The sequence below is a fragment of the Plutella xylostella genome, chromosome 17 (assembly GCF_932276165.1).
Source record: "Plutella xylostella chromosome 17, ilPluXylo3.1, whole genome shotgun sequence".
Taxonomy (NCBI): domain Eukaryota; kingdom Metazoa; phylum Arthropoda; class Insecta; order Lepidoptera; family Plutellidae; genus Plutella; species Plutella xylostella.
This window is the reverse complement of record NC_063997.1, coordinates 4,798,794-4,813,416: the sequence shown is the minus strand read 5'-3', so window position 1 is coordinate 4,813,416 and position 14,623 is coordinate 4,798,794. Positions and strand designations below refer to the sequence as shown.

General features: G+C 36.0%; 3 protein-coding genes across 6 annotated transcripts in view; 2 read left to right on the top strand and 1 right to left on the bottom strand.

Moving 5' to 3' along the window:
• Positions 1-180: 180 nt before the first annotated feature.
• Positions 181-3,164, top strand: LOC119691485 (endonuclease III-like protein 1). The gene is made up of 5 exons (XM_038109073.2): positions 181-663; positions 1,035-1,166; positions 1,627-1,797; positions 1,992-2,151; positions 2,451-3,164. Exons 1-5 carry the CDS (start codon positions 415-417, stop codon positions 3,062-3,064), a joined length of 1,326 nt encoding a protein of 441 aa, XP_037965001.2. The 5' UTR covers positions 181-414; the 3' UTR covers positions 3,065-3,164.
• A 36-nt stretch (positions 3,165-3,200) lies between these two features.
• LOC119691486 (nucleolar protein 12) lies at positions 3,201-4,352 on the bottom strand. Its single transcript, XM_038109074.2, has 3 exons — positions 4,193-4,352; positions 3,998-4,103; positions 3,201-3,734 (listed from the first exon to the last, which is right to left on the bottom strand). The coding sequence occupies exons 1-3, from the start codon at positions 4,264-4,266 to the stop codon at positions 3,237-3,239; spliced, it is 678 nt and encodes a 225-aa protein (XP_037965002.2). The 5' UTR covers positions 4,267-4,352; the 3' UTR covers positions 3,201-3,236.
• A 663-nt stretch (positions 4,353-5,015) lies between these two features.
• Positions 5,016-14,623, top strand: part of LOC105384578 (TATA-binding protein-associated factor 172) — a 54,716-nt gene continuing 45,108 nt past the window's right edge. For 3 of the 4 annotated variants that reach the window (XM_048627055.1, XM_048627054.1, XM_048627053.1), the window contains exons 1-4: positions 5,016-5,181; positions 9,607-9,654; positions 11,728-11,905; positions 13,701-13,764. In XM_048627055.1, the coding sequence (XP_048483012.1) occupies positions 9,644-9,654; positions 11,728-11,905; positions 13,701-13,764 (253 nt within the window). In that variant the 5' untranslated portion in view covers positions 5,016-5,181; positions 9,607-9,643. Of the gene's footprint in view, positions 5,182-9,606; positions 9,655-11,727; positions 11,906-12,075; positions 12,154-13,700; positions 13,765-14,623 lie in introns of those variants that run through there. The other variant, XM_048627056.1, reaches the window with a different exon arrangement.

Below are 14,623 nucleotides of genomic sequence, written 5' to 3'. Positions count from 1 at the left end.
GGATTCATGTTTAAGGCCGTGTTCCCAGTAGGCAAATTGTTAACTGTTTGCGCGTAGTAATTACTAGTAAACTGAGAACAATCGGCATACTAAACCGATATTTACATCACTATACTTTCATTCACTACTTTTTAAAAAGTTTCAAATTCTTTCATTCATTCATTTGTTTTCTCTATGATTGTTTTGTTTGTTTTCTACTTTCTTGTGAAGAGAGAGAATTTCTTCAATAATTTCAGTTGAATTTTTCAAATTTGAATCTATATTTAATTTAATTACACCAGGGCAAGATCTTGCAGTGAAACTTGTCATGTTTATTCACTAGCCTCAAAAGTTAGTTAACCTTTTAATTGAGAATTTGGATTCATTTAAAGGGTCAATATTTATTTGCTGAAAACTTTTAAAACTGCTCATAAGATGCCCCGAAATAAAATAAACCCGGCTACCATTGCCGAACCCGTTAGAAAATCAACCCGAAACAAAGCAGAAGTCCCTCAGAATAACGTGAAAAATGAGAAGGATACAGAAGAAAGTCATAATTTATTTATAAAGCAAGAACTAGTGGAGTCACCTCTTGATACTACACCACCAAAGTTTAGTGAGTTTAAATATGAGAAAAAAACCCATGTCAAAATTGAATATGAGAAGGAATCCCCCAAAAAAGAGGTACCTTTGTATTTAAATAAATATCAACTTTACTAGCTTTTTTGAGGAATCTTTGCATTCCCTTTTCATGGGAATCCTGATATATAGCCAATAGCAATAAGTAGCACATTCTGAAGGGCTAGTATGGGTGAATTTAAGATGTGACAAGAGTTTTGAATCACGCTCACTCACATTGCGAGCCTCAAGAGTGAGCGCGACGGAGAAATCTTGTCACGTCTTAATAGCACCCTGTGCTACAGGGCCAGGTATAATATAGGTACCTAGAGAATCTCAGAAATCCATTAAGTTGTTTTTTAGTTAAATATACTTACACACTTACAAAGGTCCCTTTAAATGTTAATAATATTAGTTTTTATAAAAATACTTTTCAGGATGGAGGTTTGTGGGAGCCCCCGCATTGGCGTGATTTTCTGCTAAACCTCCGTAACATGAGGGCGAACAAGGATGCTCCAGTAGACACCATGGGTTGCCATAAAGCTATGGATGAAGAAGCTTCTCCCCAAGTATGTCTATACTCTCAGATATACTGCACATATTTTGACTTTGATGTATAATTTTTTTTAAAAGTTTTACTATTTCTACAATAGTACTTACTTATTTCTTTTGAGCTCTGCCTATTAGAGGTTTGCATGGGGATTTCTGATTTAAACTTGCCCAAATTTATAATTTATGCACCTAGAGATTGATGATTGCATGATTGATGATTCAAAAGCAACAACTAGCATTAAGTTTTTATTCAGATAAATCAAATCTCCAACCTTGCAATATAATATGAAAATAACCCTAGTATTCGAGGAGGCTTGTGTCCTGCAGTGGAGTATTACTGGATTTGCATTATGCATATTCATCTATCAAAACTATCAATGCATCTCTCAGATCTGCATAGTCAATTTTATTCCTATTAAACAAGTCTCCTAGTAATTATAACTGTATAACTAAATAAAATCATTTTTTTTATTACAGGTTATGAGATATCAAAGTTTGCTGGCACTGATGCTCTCAAGTCAAACAAAGGATCAAGTTACTTTTGCTGCCATGGAGCGGCTGAAGGCGCGCGGGTGCACAGTTGATAATATTCTCCAGCTCAGTGATGAGGAACTAGGGAAGTTGATCTATCCTGTTGGTTTCTGGAAGGTATATATTATTATATCACATTTCTATAAACTTGTAATTACCTATTTATCCCTGTACACAAATTCAAATAACAATAGTTTTCAGAATTATCTAATGCCTATCCATTTTGATATGTACTCGTCATAAATCACCCTTGGAAAATTATAATGACCTACTTTTTTAAACACTCACAAAATATTGATATTATATTCCAGACTAAAGTAAAGTACATAAAGAAGACAACTCAGACCCTGAAAGAGCAGTACAATGGTGACATTCCTGATTCAGTAGAGAAACTGTGCAAGTTAACAGGGGTTGGACCCAAAATGGCTCACATATGCATGCAAGTAGCATGGAATAAAACTACAGGAATTGGTAAGGAAAAATAAATTTTGGAACCACTTTAGACTAGCTAACTCTGCTTTGCCTTAAAAACACGTTTTCAGGTGCAAATTTATAAATCATACAACATAGTGATCCTATAAGGGTTCCTCTTTTCCTTTTGAGGTATGGAACGCGAAAAACTAATTTTCATGAAAGATTAACTAACATTCTCCTTTTTATTATCGATAGGAAGAATAAATAACTGCCAAATGTAAGCCATTAGTGTTATGTAATATTTCATCCCATTCCTCCCAGCTACACCAATCTTTACCAAAATCCTTGAATTTCAGGAGTGGACACACATGTACACAGAATAAGCAACAGAATAGGCTGGGTGAAGAAACCTACAGCCACACCAGAAGATACTAGGAAAGCCTTGGAATCATGGCTTCCCTTTGATCTTTGGAGTGAAGTAAATCACCTTATGGTGGGCTTTGGACAAACCATTTGTCAACCAATTAGTCCCATTTGCAATGAATGCTTGAACAATGACATATGCCCATCAAGAGGCATAGGAAGGAAGTCACCCAACAAATCGCCTAAGAAAACTCCCAGCAAACAAGAACCTAAACATGAATCAGATGATGATTTTGACATGAAAATAGACAATAAGTTAAATATTCCTAAAAAAGCACCCAAGAGAAAAATTACGCCAGCAAAAACCATTTTAAATGATAAGATAGAGACTAATGTTGAAAAAGTTAAATTAAATAAGTCACCAAAAATAAACATTGTGAAAATTGAAGATCCTATAAATGTAGAAACAAAGAAAGTCACACAAAGAAAAGGCATTCCCAAAAAGGTTACTCCACAAGAAACTGCAGCAAGTTGTGAGCTTGAAAATCAACTATTACCTGATTCTACTAAAACGACATCTAAAAGAAAGCCACAAAAAACTAAATAGAAAATAAACAAACAAATTTAAAATTTTAAAAAATCATCTACTTAGGTACTTCATTGTATCTGAATCATGATTGGTAATATGCTATACATTACTATGTGATTTATTTTAAGTTGATTTTGTCATAATAAAAGCATGCTGAAATATTGAAATGTTTATTGATATATCTTATAATCTAACGCTTTTTTCTGCCAAAGGTCTTTTTTGCCTTTTCCTTGCGAGGGTTTGGATTAACTTTCTTCATGTGTTCTTTCTTTTGATGGGCCTTTTTCTTGTTTTTAACTCTTTCAAGCTTGTTCTTCATTTGGAAAACTTTACTTTTCTGTATCTTCTTTGTTGCTTGTTTTTTTAGCATTCCTTTTATTTCTTTCTTTGTCTTGGAAGGGTTATTGTCATCTTCATTTTCAGATTCCACTTCTTCTTGATCATCTTCATCATCAGAACCCATGCCTTTTATTTGTGGTATTTTGTTTTCTTTAGGTTTTTTAACAACTTTTTCTTCTTCTTTAGGTTTATTTTGCCCAATAAACAAGTTTTTCTTTTGTAGAGTATCTGATGATAGTTCAACTATTTTAACATTGACATCCTCATCCTCATATTCCTCCTGAAGTAATTGTTCTATATCAGGTATGGGCCGGCTTGATACTACCAGCTTTTTATATGACTCTTTGTTCTGAAAAGCGAAAAATGTTTTTTTTTAGTTACAGTAAATTGGTTAAATATGACATTAAATTAGTGCATGGGCTGTCCTTACTGCACAAAAGCAAAACAATTGGAATCATTTATCAAATATAGTACAGACACAGTGTAACATAATAAATATATGCATTTTAAAATGGCTTTTGCCCAGTAGTCGGATACAAAAGTAGCTAAATATAAATATATTATAAGAAATTTCATATAGGTACTTAGTAAATATTGCAAACTAGTTCTAACCTCCTGTTTAATTCTTTTTTTCTCTTCTTTTAGCATGCGTTGTAGTTCTTCTTGTGCCTTTTTCTTTCTCTCTAATTTTCGCTTACGAAAACCACACAAATAATCCCTGAAAAGGGATATAAGATATAAGAATTATACAAATTAAATTATTAACATGAAGCCATTTCATATTCATTAAATTTATTATTTGCTTACTTTCGTTTTTCTTCATCGAACACTAAAGTGATTTTCTTTTTTCTTTCTTGGTTTTTGTTTTTCCTGTTGCCCATTTTTTATAGAATTTATTTAATGAAAATACTTTGCAAAATCACAACACGAGATAACCTCAAATTTAATTTGTTTATTTCAAATTCAAATTGTCAATGTCATTTATTACTAACAATAGTAACGACGAAAAGTGGAAAAGTATTCTGTGTTCCTGACTGTAGGATAAAGATGCCGTCACACCATCGGACGCGGCTGTCAGCTGCGACTGAAAAGTGTGCACGGTCTTTTGGGGCAGTTCGTGCCAGATCGCTCTCGGACGTCCGAAAGCTAAGGTCAGCCCAAGGTTACGTCCGATAGTTTGAACAGCGTAGTGTACATTCCTTACATACAGTCCAACTATAAAGTGAAAACGGAAGTGGGTTTAAGGTCGTATTTAATCGATCTATTGTATTTTTTAAAGGAAAATTCGTTAAACATCCATAATCAATCAGTATTTTATTTTTAAAATGTATGTAAAAGTAAGTAAATAACTGATGATCATTAAAAGTCTTTGCAAAATAGCTCTTTCATGTCAGGACTTTATTTATAGTTTGACTGTTAAGCCGCGTCCGATAATGTGTCCCCATCTTTACCCAGTAAACACAATGCTATTTTATACCATACCTATTCTAGAAGTTAATCTTGCAACGCACTGTAGATATTTTTGGATTCAGCGTTGTGATTGGTTAATTTGACTCATAAACTTTTTTTTCGTCATTTTATTCAACCAATCAGCATCAAAGTCCAGAATAAAGACGAACTCATCGACAGCATGGCTGTCAGTATAAATTTGAAGCTTGAACGATGCGCTTCCTCTCGGTGCGTTGGAGATTTTTATTTGTGCAATTTGACGAGAATGATACCGATTGTGAATCTATGTGGCATAAAGTATGGAAGAAAATAGGGGCTGTGACTTAATATTGGATTGTTTGATTGAGGTAAGCTAGTAAATATAATTACGATTTTAGAAAAAAAGGTAACAAATTGCTAAGCAGCTGATTTTTGCGAAAATAGTGAAGGAAATAAAACCAATCTCTAACATATTACGTATCACTGTTTCATCGTACCAAATTTGGTTTAGATAAACGAACATACGGACGTGCGATATATTTTAAATTAGCTCCGTAAACACATGCATTATTTGGAAAAATAATCAATAAAATTCTAGACAAGCATACGTTTGATATGTGAAAGGGTCAGGTTCTCTTATTTACCGTAAACTACCGTTACTATTTTCGGCATTGTTTTGATCTAGTCGCGTATTGCTGGTGTCCGATGAAAGTAGCCAGCTGTCGGAATGTTAGGTAGGTGCAGGGTATCGATCGCATAATTGCATAGAGCCCCACTAGCCAACACTGGCTAAGTAGTCAATGCACCCTTATGTCCTCTATTATGAACCCTTTTATGATATTGATTTTGCATGCTATGCCACCCTTTAGCATCAGAACTGGTTAGATTAGAGTATTGTATTTATTATGTTGGTGGTTTAATAGGTAACAGATAAATTGGTAAGATATTTTATTGTTCTTTTATATATTAAGCACTATATGTACAATTAAATGCTATAAAACTTAATTCTCTCATAATAAGTTCAACCTACCAGAAATCATGGTGATTTTTGGTTCTGTAGTCTCCAATATTACCCACTAACCCTTTTTTGTAAAACATATTATTTGCCTTTGTAAACAAAACTTATTCCCAAATTTCGAGCACCAATTCACACACTGCAACATAATTTATGTTTGCTGAAAATTTAGTTGAATATCTTAACAGTAAGCCTGTTGTTCACGCATGAACACCTGATGTTTAAGTAACAGTTATTAATTGTTGTTAATAAGTAAAATAATTTTCCTTTCAGTAAAATGTCCTATCTTTAGTATTTGAGATTTTGCTACACAACACATGTACTCATATACATTCTCTCATGCAAAGTCTGGTTTATCCCGGGGACCTGAGTATTCATCAAATAATCTGTCTCGCTAAACTCTTCACCATGGTGACAAGCCCTAGAGCATCTCTAGTGTTTATCACCAACATGCTTTAAAAAAGAATAGGAGATTAAGAACCTAACTTTTGAAGTTGTTCCCTTTAAGAATCCCATTCAAATTATGTGCAATGGATGACTGATATTCATCTATGATGGCCTACTTTCTTTTACTGTAGGAAAATTTATATCTAATTTCTAATATTTAATCTATGGTTTCCTATGTATACGAGGGCGATACCGAAATGATCGGGAATAGAAAAAAGTACAAAGATATCATAATATTATTTACTTTTATTGTTTTTCAAAGTAGTCTCCGTGACATTCAATGCACTTTTTCATTCGATTAAACCAATCATTGAAACAGTAATTCCAGTCTGAAGTGGATACTGTCAAAACAGCTGATTTGTAAGCTTCGACCGCCTCTTCTGGGCTGCTAAACCGTTGACCACGTAGCATATCTTTAATTCTTGGGAATGTAAAATAATCATTGGGGCTCAGATCAGGGCTATACGGAGGATGGTCCATCAACTCCACGTTTTCCATATTTAAAAACGTTCTTGTTTTGCGAGCGGTGTATGAGAGCTTGCATTATCGTGGTGAAGGATTATACGACGATTCGGGTTAGTTTTACGAAGTTCTCTTACGACTTCCGGCAAACAAACTGTTGTGTACCAATCAGCAGTAACCGTCCTTTGTTCTTGTAATGGAATCGTAGCCACATGGCCAGTTTTCGATACAAACGAAGCGACCATTTTTTTCGACACGCTGCGTGAGCGAATAACTTTTGTTGGCTTGACCTCACCTTCGAAGACCCAAACTGCCGATTGATGTTTTCTTTCGGGCTCATATGAATAAATCCACGATTCATCACCAGAGACGATATTGTAGACAGCATTTGAACTGCCTCCATTGAACCGTTGCAGAGCAGATCGACACCAATTAACATGAGCCGACTTTTGTTCCTCGGTCAAACGGTGGGGCACCCAGCGCGAAACTAACTTCTTGACACCCAGTTCTTCATGTAAAATGGTTTGAATGGCTGTCATACCAATGCTGAGAGAAGCCCGAATCTGCTCGTATGTCACATGTCTATCTTCTTTTATTAACTGGCGTACAGCATCGATGTTATCTTGTGTTACCGCTGTTTTTGGCCGACCAGTAGAAGGGACTGTGGTAAGAGAGGAATGTCCACGGCGAAACTCAGAATACCAACGATATATAGTCGTTTTACTTGGTGCTTCAAGTTTATAAATAGAAACAAGCTCGGCGAGACATTGTTCTTGAGATAAACCTCGACGAAAGTTGTGAAAAATTATTGCACGGAAATGTTCCCGCGTAAGCACCATTTTTCATACCGACTTGTCAAATTCAAATGGTCAATACTCTTTTATTTTTTACTTTTTTTTAAATTCGAAAATGGAATTATGTTTGAAAAAACACTACATTTGATACACCAAAAAGGTTTCACTCTAATTTATTCCTAAGACGACCGAATGGCGTAGTGGTTAGTGACCTGACTACTGAGCCGATGGTCCCGGGTTCGATTCCCGGCTGGGGCAGATATTTGTTTAAACACAGATATTTGTTCTCGGGTCTTGGATGTGCCCGTTACATGGCAATAGGCCCGCCCCCTATTACATTGGGACTAACATAACACTCTGGCGAAAAGTGGGTGCAGCAATGCACCTCTGCCTAACCCGCAAGGGAGTACATTAGTACAAGGCGTGAGTGCGTGTTTTTTTTTTTTTTTTTTTTTTTTGTTTTATTCCTAAGTATTCTATTCCCGATCTTTTCGGTGTAGCCCTCGTATCTGAGTGGCACACAGTTCACACAGCAAATAGGATGAATCAATATCTGCAGAATTAGTCATTTGGGGAGATAATGCTCCTTTATTAGGTACATACAATTCCATTATGGAGACGCAGTTCCTATACATTGTGATGAACTAAGTATTTGTAATCGTCATTAAATTAACTTTATTGGTTCTATTTTATTATATTCTGATAATAGTGATTTTGACTTAGTCCATAACAGTGTACAGGTAAGTACTTTCTATTATGAATTATTAGTATAATTATGAGTTAAAACTTATGTATGAATCATATTAAAGTGTTGAAATCAATAGTATTTTAATATGTAGCAGATGGAACAGTGGCAGACCCCGGCTTGCTTCTCTAATTTACAAGGGAGCTAGGCTGGCTGAGATGAAAATTACAGTGCATGTATCGAGGTTCTACTCCGGAGAGCCATGTAGGTAAAGAAACTTCGCTGCTCTTCAGAATAGAATATGTAGCAGGTTTCTTCATTCAGTAGATAGATGATAGAATATTATTTATTTGTTAACACACACAACAAAATTTACTAACACATTATATTATGTATACAGGGTTATTGGTAAGTAGACCGGATCCTTTCAGGAGGTGATAGAGGAAGGCATTTCCAGTCGATTGAACCCTATAATGCATTATCCGAAACTTAACCATTTCTAAGATATTTAATATTTAAGTTTTTTTAAATTTTTTGCCAAAATTTTATGCTTAAAACCGAAAATAACTTCAGCACTTCAGCTTAAAAACATTGTTAACTAATAAGCTTTCAAATAAGATAATTCAATATCAAATCGATTAAGGCATCACCAAAATATGGCCAAAACAAAGCGAGAAAGCGGAGAAAACTCAACATGGGTTTTCATACTAAAGTCAACAGGACTGAAAACAATCATACTTTTTACCTTTAAATTAAGCAATTTTTTTTAGTTTTCTTGTTGAATTTTGTCCGCCTGTGCTGGTTGTTTTGGCCATATCTTGGTGATACCACAATCGATTTGATATTGAAATATATTATTTGAAAACTTATAAGATGACAATGTTTTTAAGCTGAAGTGCACAAAAAAATGACATATGAAATTCTGTTTTAATTTAATTTATTTGTTTTATCGTTTTGAATATTTTTTTAAAATGTTTTAACTATTATGAGGTATTGTGTCTAATTTAAGTCGAATAATGCACATTTGATTAATTTCATTAGTTTATTAAGGTATTACTTATGCAAAACAACCAAAAAAATATTGGATTATGGCAATTTTTTTTTATTTTCGGTTTTAAACATAAAATTTTGGCAAAAAAATTAAAAAAACTTAAATATTAAATATCTTAGAAATGGTTAAGTTTCGGATAATGCATTATAGGGTTCAATCGACTGGAAATGCCTTCCTCTATCACCTCCTGAAAGGATCCGGTCTACTTACCAATAACCCTGTATATGTATAGGATAGGTACAAAAATTGGCGGTCTTATCACTAAAAGCGATTTTAACAATAGGTTGTTCTATAATATGGATTGTAGCTCGATATTAAAGCTGTCTTTCCTTGTTTCAGGCGGAATTTTCCGGAAATTGAAAAGGAACGCCCCAAAATGACATCACGGTAAGTTTTTGTAATCAAGTAATGAATCACCCTGGTCCCCTGCCTACCTCTACAGTATTCCCACTGGCTATTGCATAATGCCTCTTGTCACGCCACTCTACACCCGGCTCCCGCCTTCTCCTTATGGCAATAAATTCATCATTTTGCGAAATTACAAAAACTGTGGAAAGTTCACATTTGGATTTCAAAGTCAAAGTCAAAAATTTTTATTCATCGTACAAATATAAAATTTTCTGATGAACGTCAATTTTTACAATTACTCTCCGTTCGGATAAGGGGGGGCTCTTTCTGTCTAAGGAGAAGAACGGAGGCAAGAAACTCCTGAGCCATCTTTTCAAAAAAAGACTTAAAACTAGTTGGTATACAATACATATAAGCTTAATAATAACTATTATAATAATATGAGCAGAGCTAACTACTTATCACAGCCATGCATTAACGTCCTCTAAGTAATCATCAATTTTATAATAAGCTTTTTTACTGAGTTTCTCCTTAATGTAACACTTAAACTTATTCTCTGGCATTTGAGCAACTTCTGTTGGAAGCTTATTATAAAATCTAATACAGTACCCTAAAAACGATTTATTAACTTTCGCCAGACGCGAATTTTCAACTCTATGCAAAACCAACTTGAAGCTCCGAAGGGAATGTATGGAGTGTCTCTGAAGGTGATTGGACTCAGAATAAGGTTACCGTACCGCGGTAGAAAAATAAGTTGCAGGACAGCCTTATCTTCTATGTTCTGGTGGGTTTGATACTGGTATGAAACCTAGATGGGCTGAAGAGTGCGATGCTATGATATTAAGATATTAACTAGACCTATTAGGTGTTAAACTTCATTTATAGTGAACTAGCTGTTCCCGCGAGATTCACTTCGCCTTTAAAAGTTTTCCCGTGGTAATTCCGGGATAAAAAGTAGCCTATGTTCTTTCTCAGGGTCAGTTTTGGCGTGAAAGAGTAACAGACAGAAACAGTTACTTTCGAATTTATAATATTAGTTAGGATAAGTAATAGTATTAGTTACCGATAGCCAGTATAGTTGTATTACTCTGAATTGAGGCCAATTATCGCTGATTAGATTGGTTGAACCCAAGTACCGAGTAACTAAAGATAATGACCCTTACCACTATATAGCCCTTAGAGGTCATAGGTATATCTGAACATATGGCACGATATCGCCGGAATAGTGCCGTTATGGCATTTCTTCTATGTTCCAATCTGACATCGGAAACTGAAATGTTGAAGGCCACATTTTAGAGAATCGTGGAGAAGCTTTTAAGCGTTTATAAATCGGGACCGGAAGAGCGGACGCTACAATGCGGATGCCCAATGCAATGAATTCTCCATTATTTATTGCTTTATGAAGAATATTGCTAGTCGAAGGGTAGGAAAGCCTCGTAAGAAGTCATATATTTGGCCTTCGGTATATGAGAACGAGCGTATGAGTGTGACATCTTTATTATGCTGTTCAGTTTTTGAGATATTTATATGGCTAAATTACCTCCCCTTATTGGTAAAATCATTATCTCCCTGCTAACCTTGCTTAATGTAAGTACCAACATGCACAGGGACAGGCTGAACAGCGTTGCATTGCTGCCCTGCAGCTCGCAGCAAATGCTGAGTCTGCCCCTTTTTGTCTCCAAGTATTATTACACTCACGAGCATTGAAAAAGTTCCATTACAAAATATTTAAATTACAGCAAAACGGATATCACTAACTTAATGACATGACGCCTTTTGCAATATTTAAGTACATTTAACGGTGCATCAGAATATAAGAATATAACCAACTAAAAACATAAATATTTTGTTTAAATTTCCTATTAAATGTAAAAAAAATTGGGGCCATTTGGTGTCTGCATTTTGTGAGTGGAACTGTTTCTTTGCACGGGAGTGTAGTTTTTGTTATTATTTTTCTGTGTGTTATTGAGACAAATAAAAATCTATTTATTTCTTTCTTTGAAAGAAAGAAACAAAATACATTTATTTAGAGCTACACGAATACACCACTTACACAGAACAACAATTTACATATACGCTAATAAAAATCTTTAACCTTCGCTCGTCCCGCAGTCTGGACCGGCTGTTCGTGCTGCTGGAGGCGGGGTCGGGCGCGGGCACGCGGCGCGCGGCGGCGCGGCAGCTGGGGGAGGTGCAGCGCGCGCACCCCGAGGAACTGCACCGGCTGCTGGCGCGCCTCATGAAGCACCTCAAGTCTCCCGCGTGGGACACCCGCGTGGCTGCTGCTCAGGTATGTTGTGTCGACGGCTTGGCGTGTCTGCGGTTCTACATAGATCTGGACTAGAGTTAAGGCATGTCACATCAGTTGTTAGCGTTTCGATGATAGACACTACTGCTGGACTATAGTCAGACGCTCAGATAGGTTGAGAGGATACCCAGAGGCAAGCATGTAGCTGGGTAAGGAGCTGCACCGGCTGCTAGCCCCTCATGAAGCACCTCAAGTCTCCCGCGTGGGACACCCGCGTGGCCGCTGCTCAGGTATGTAGCGTCATCCTAAGCCGGCTTCCCACGGTCTGATTTCTCACAGTCCGCGCCAGGATAGACCGACAGGTCATGGACCGTCGCATCCGATTTGGCCTGTGGTGGCCTGATGTCAACAACAAAGGGCGCCAACATCTGCAGGCGTGATGCGTTCCTGCCTGGCCCTGTTATATCACAGGCCGTGGGAACCTAATTTTAGGGTCTCTGCTAAGTTGAACGGATACCCAAAGGCGGGCATTTAGCTGGGCGAGGTTCAGCGCGCACCCCATGGAGTGACCCGTTTGCTTACTGGGGACGCAGCCTAAGACTAAGTCTGCTGTGCCTGCGAATCTGGTCAAGCATCAGCGAATAGGTATTTGGTTTACTAAGAACGCAGTCAACTTCATTCGGGAAAGCTCTATTCCGTTTCACTTTCGGCTTAAGTACATATTACTCATATGAAGCTTTGAACCTCTACTTACGTACGTAGTAACTAATGTTTAATCTGTGCATCCCTCTAAAGTTATATTTTACTGAACCAAATATTTTTCTATCAATATTTGCCACGTGCTATATATGGTACGAATATGTATACGTTATACATAGCTGTAACTACTTGAGGTTTATTTATTATTGGAGGCACGTTCGCGCCCGGTATAACCATGTTAGTTTATGAAACTATCCAGATTTAATCCAATGTTTTCATATAAATCACAAACACTCTCGCTAATGTAAAATGAACGCCCTACGAGATAAAGAGAAGAAAATACCCTAGCCGAAAATTGAATCGAGCTCTTCACCTGCTGGACGGTGGCTACAGTTGATGCAATGTTCAGTCGTCATAGAAACAAAAGGCGGAAAATGATTGTTTTAGAAAAGTACTTATTCCTTATCGTAAAATAAGCCAATGACCCATAAGTGCAGCGAATTCTAATCGGTTTCCAACACAGCAGAAAATTTATAGGTAACTTACTTCGAACTTAAACAATAATTTTTGAATTAATATCATCTATCGATAGGTAGTGTTGGTTATTTATAGTAGTAAAGTAGAGATTTTGCATTACGAGCAATAGACACTTGAACTGGGTCGGCTGTAATCGAGTTAGTGAAGCGGCACGATACATCAATCAAGGAGAACAAAGTATACCTATAGACACTACATAAAGTCAAATAAGTAAAGGTATAAATAAAAAGCAGTAGCTACCTATGTTTTTCTTAATCTTCTACGGTTTTTTTAATACTTCGACGAACTGATAAGTGTATTACATATTTTACTATTACATTTTTGAATACTAAGTCATGTGTTCTGAACATTATGTATGATATACTAATGAATTTGAACAGCTTTCCTGGTTGCGCCTCAGACCTCAGACAGATTTAAACAATGTAGCCGAATGTTATCGAAGCTGATTAAACAAATTAAAGATCGGATATATTGTACGGAAAACAGAACCATTGAAATTGCTCTTCAAGTATTATATACGATACGGTAAGGAAGTAGGGAACTGACGTAAGTAATCTTGAAATTGCACTAAACTTATTGAAAACTTTTTATTTATTTGCAGGCGGTTGAGGCAATACTAGAGAACGTACCAGAATGGAAACCACCACCGTTACTAGGAATAAAAGGTAAGCTACACATTCCAGACAAAAAACGTAACAAAGACTAAAACATTAGAACAAAATTAGTAGGAGAAATAGTGTGAATTTTAATATAAAATGTTCTCATTGTCTTTCGCAACACCTATCATTTTCTCCACAACGCCCAAGGTTAACTGGAAGAGAATGCTTTTAGCATTAAGTTCGCCTATGTACAAATTAATTTATGTGCAATAAAGAATTTAATAATAATAATAATAAAACGGTAGTTAAACCTGATATTTACATACCATATTCTTCTTTTAAAACTCAATGTATTACAGACCCATATCTGTCCTTTCTGTAATACCTAAGATTTTCGAGTCACTTGTTCATGAATCTCTTTACATGCAAGTAAGGTGCAATATTGCTAAAGAACAGCACGGATTCATGAAAAACAAGTCAACAATAACCAACCTAACTCTATACTCGAACTTTCTGTTTAAAGCCATGGATGAGGGAGTTCAAGTAGACGTGATCTACACCGATTTCCAAAAAGCCTTTGACAAAGTGGATCATGTTTTATTGCTTGAACAGTTAGCATATAATGGCATAAATGGAAACCTTCTTAAGTGGTTCGGGTCTTATCTACGGGACAGATTCCAGATAGTTACAATTAATGGATATCATTCTGAAAAAAAACTAGTATCATCTGGTGTAGTTCAAGGCTCAATACTAGGTCCCCTTCAGTACACACTTTTTATTAATAGAATTAGTCATTGTTTCGAACATTGTCAAATATTAATGTTTGCCGACGACTTAAAAATTTTCAAAAAAATTTACTGTGAAGAAGATTGTACTTTATTACAACAAGATCTAAAAAGATTCCACGAGTTCTGCCTAGCCAACA

Coding starts and splice junctions, on each gene's coding strand:
- LOC119691485 (XM_038109073.2), top strand. CDS start 415: ATGCCCCGAAATAAAATAAACCCGGCTACCATTGCCGAACCCGTTAGA. Junction 1,167..1,626: donor ATGAAGAAGCTTCTCCCCAA/GTATGTCTATAC, acceptor TTTTTATTACAG/GTTATGAGATATCAAAGTTT. Junction 2,152..2,450: donor GAATAAAACTACAGGAATTG/GTAAGGAAAAAT, acceptor CTTGAATTTCAG/GAGTGGACACACATGTACAC.
- LOC119691486 (XM_038109074.2), bottom strand. CDS start 4,266: ATGGGCAACAGGAAAAACAAAAACCAAGAAAGAAAAAAGAAAATCACT. Junction 4,104..4,192: donor TTCGATGAAGAAAAACGAAA/GTAAGCAAATAA, acceptor ATCCCTTTTCAG/GGATTATTTGTGTGGTTTTC. Junction 3,735..3,997: donor AAAAAAGAATTAAACAGGAG/GTTAGAACTAGT, acceptor TTCGCTTTTCAG/AACAAAGAGTCATATAAAAA.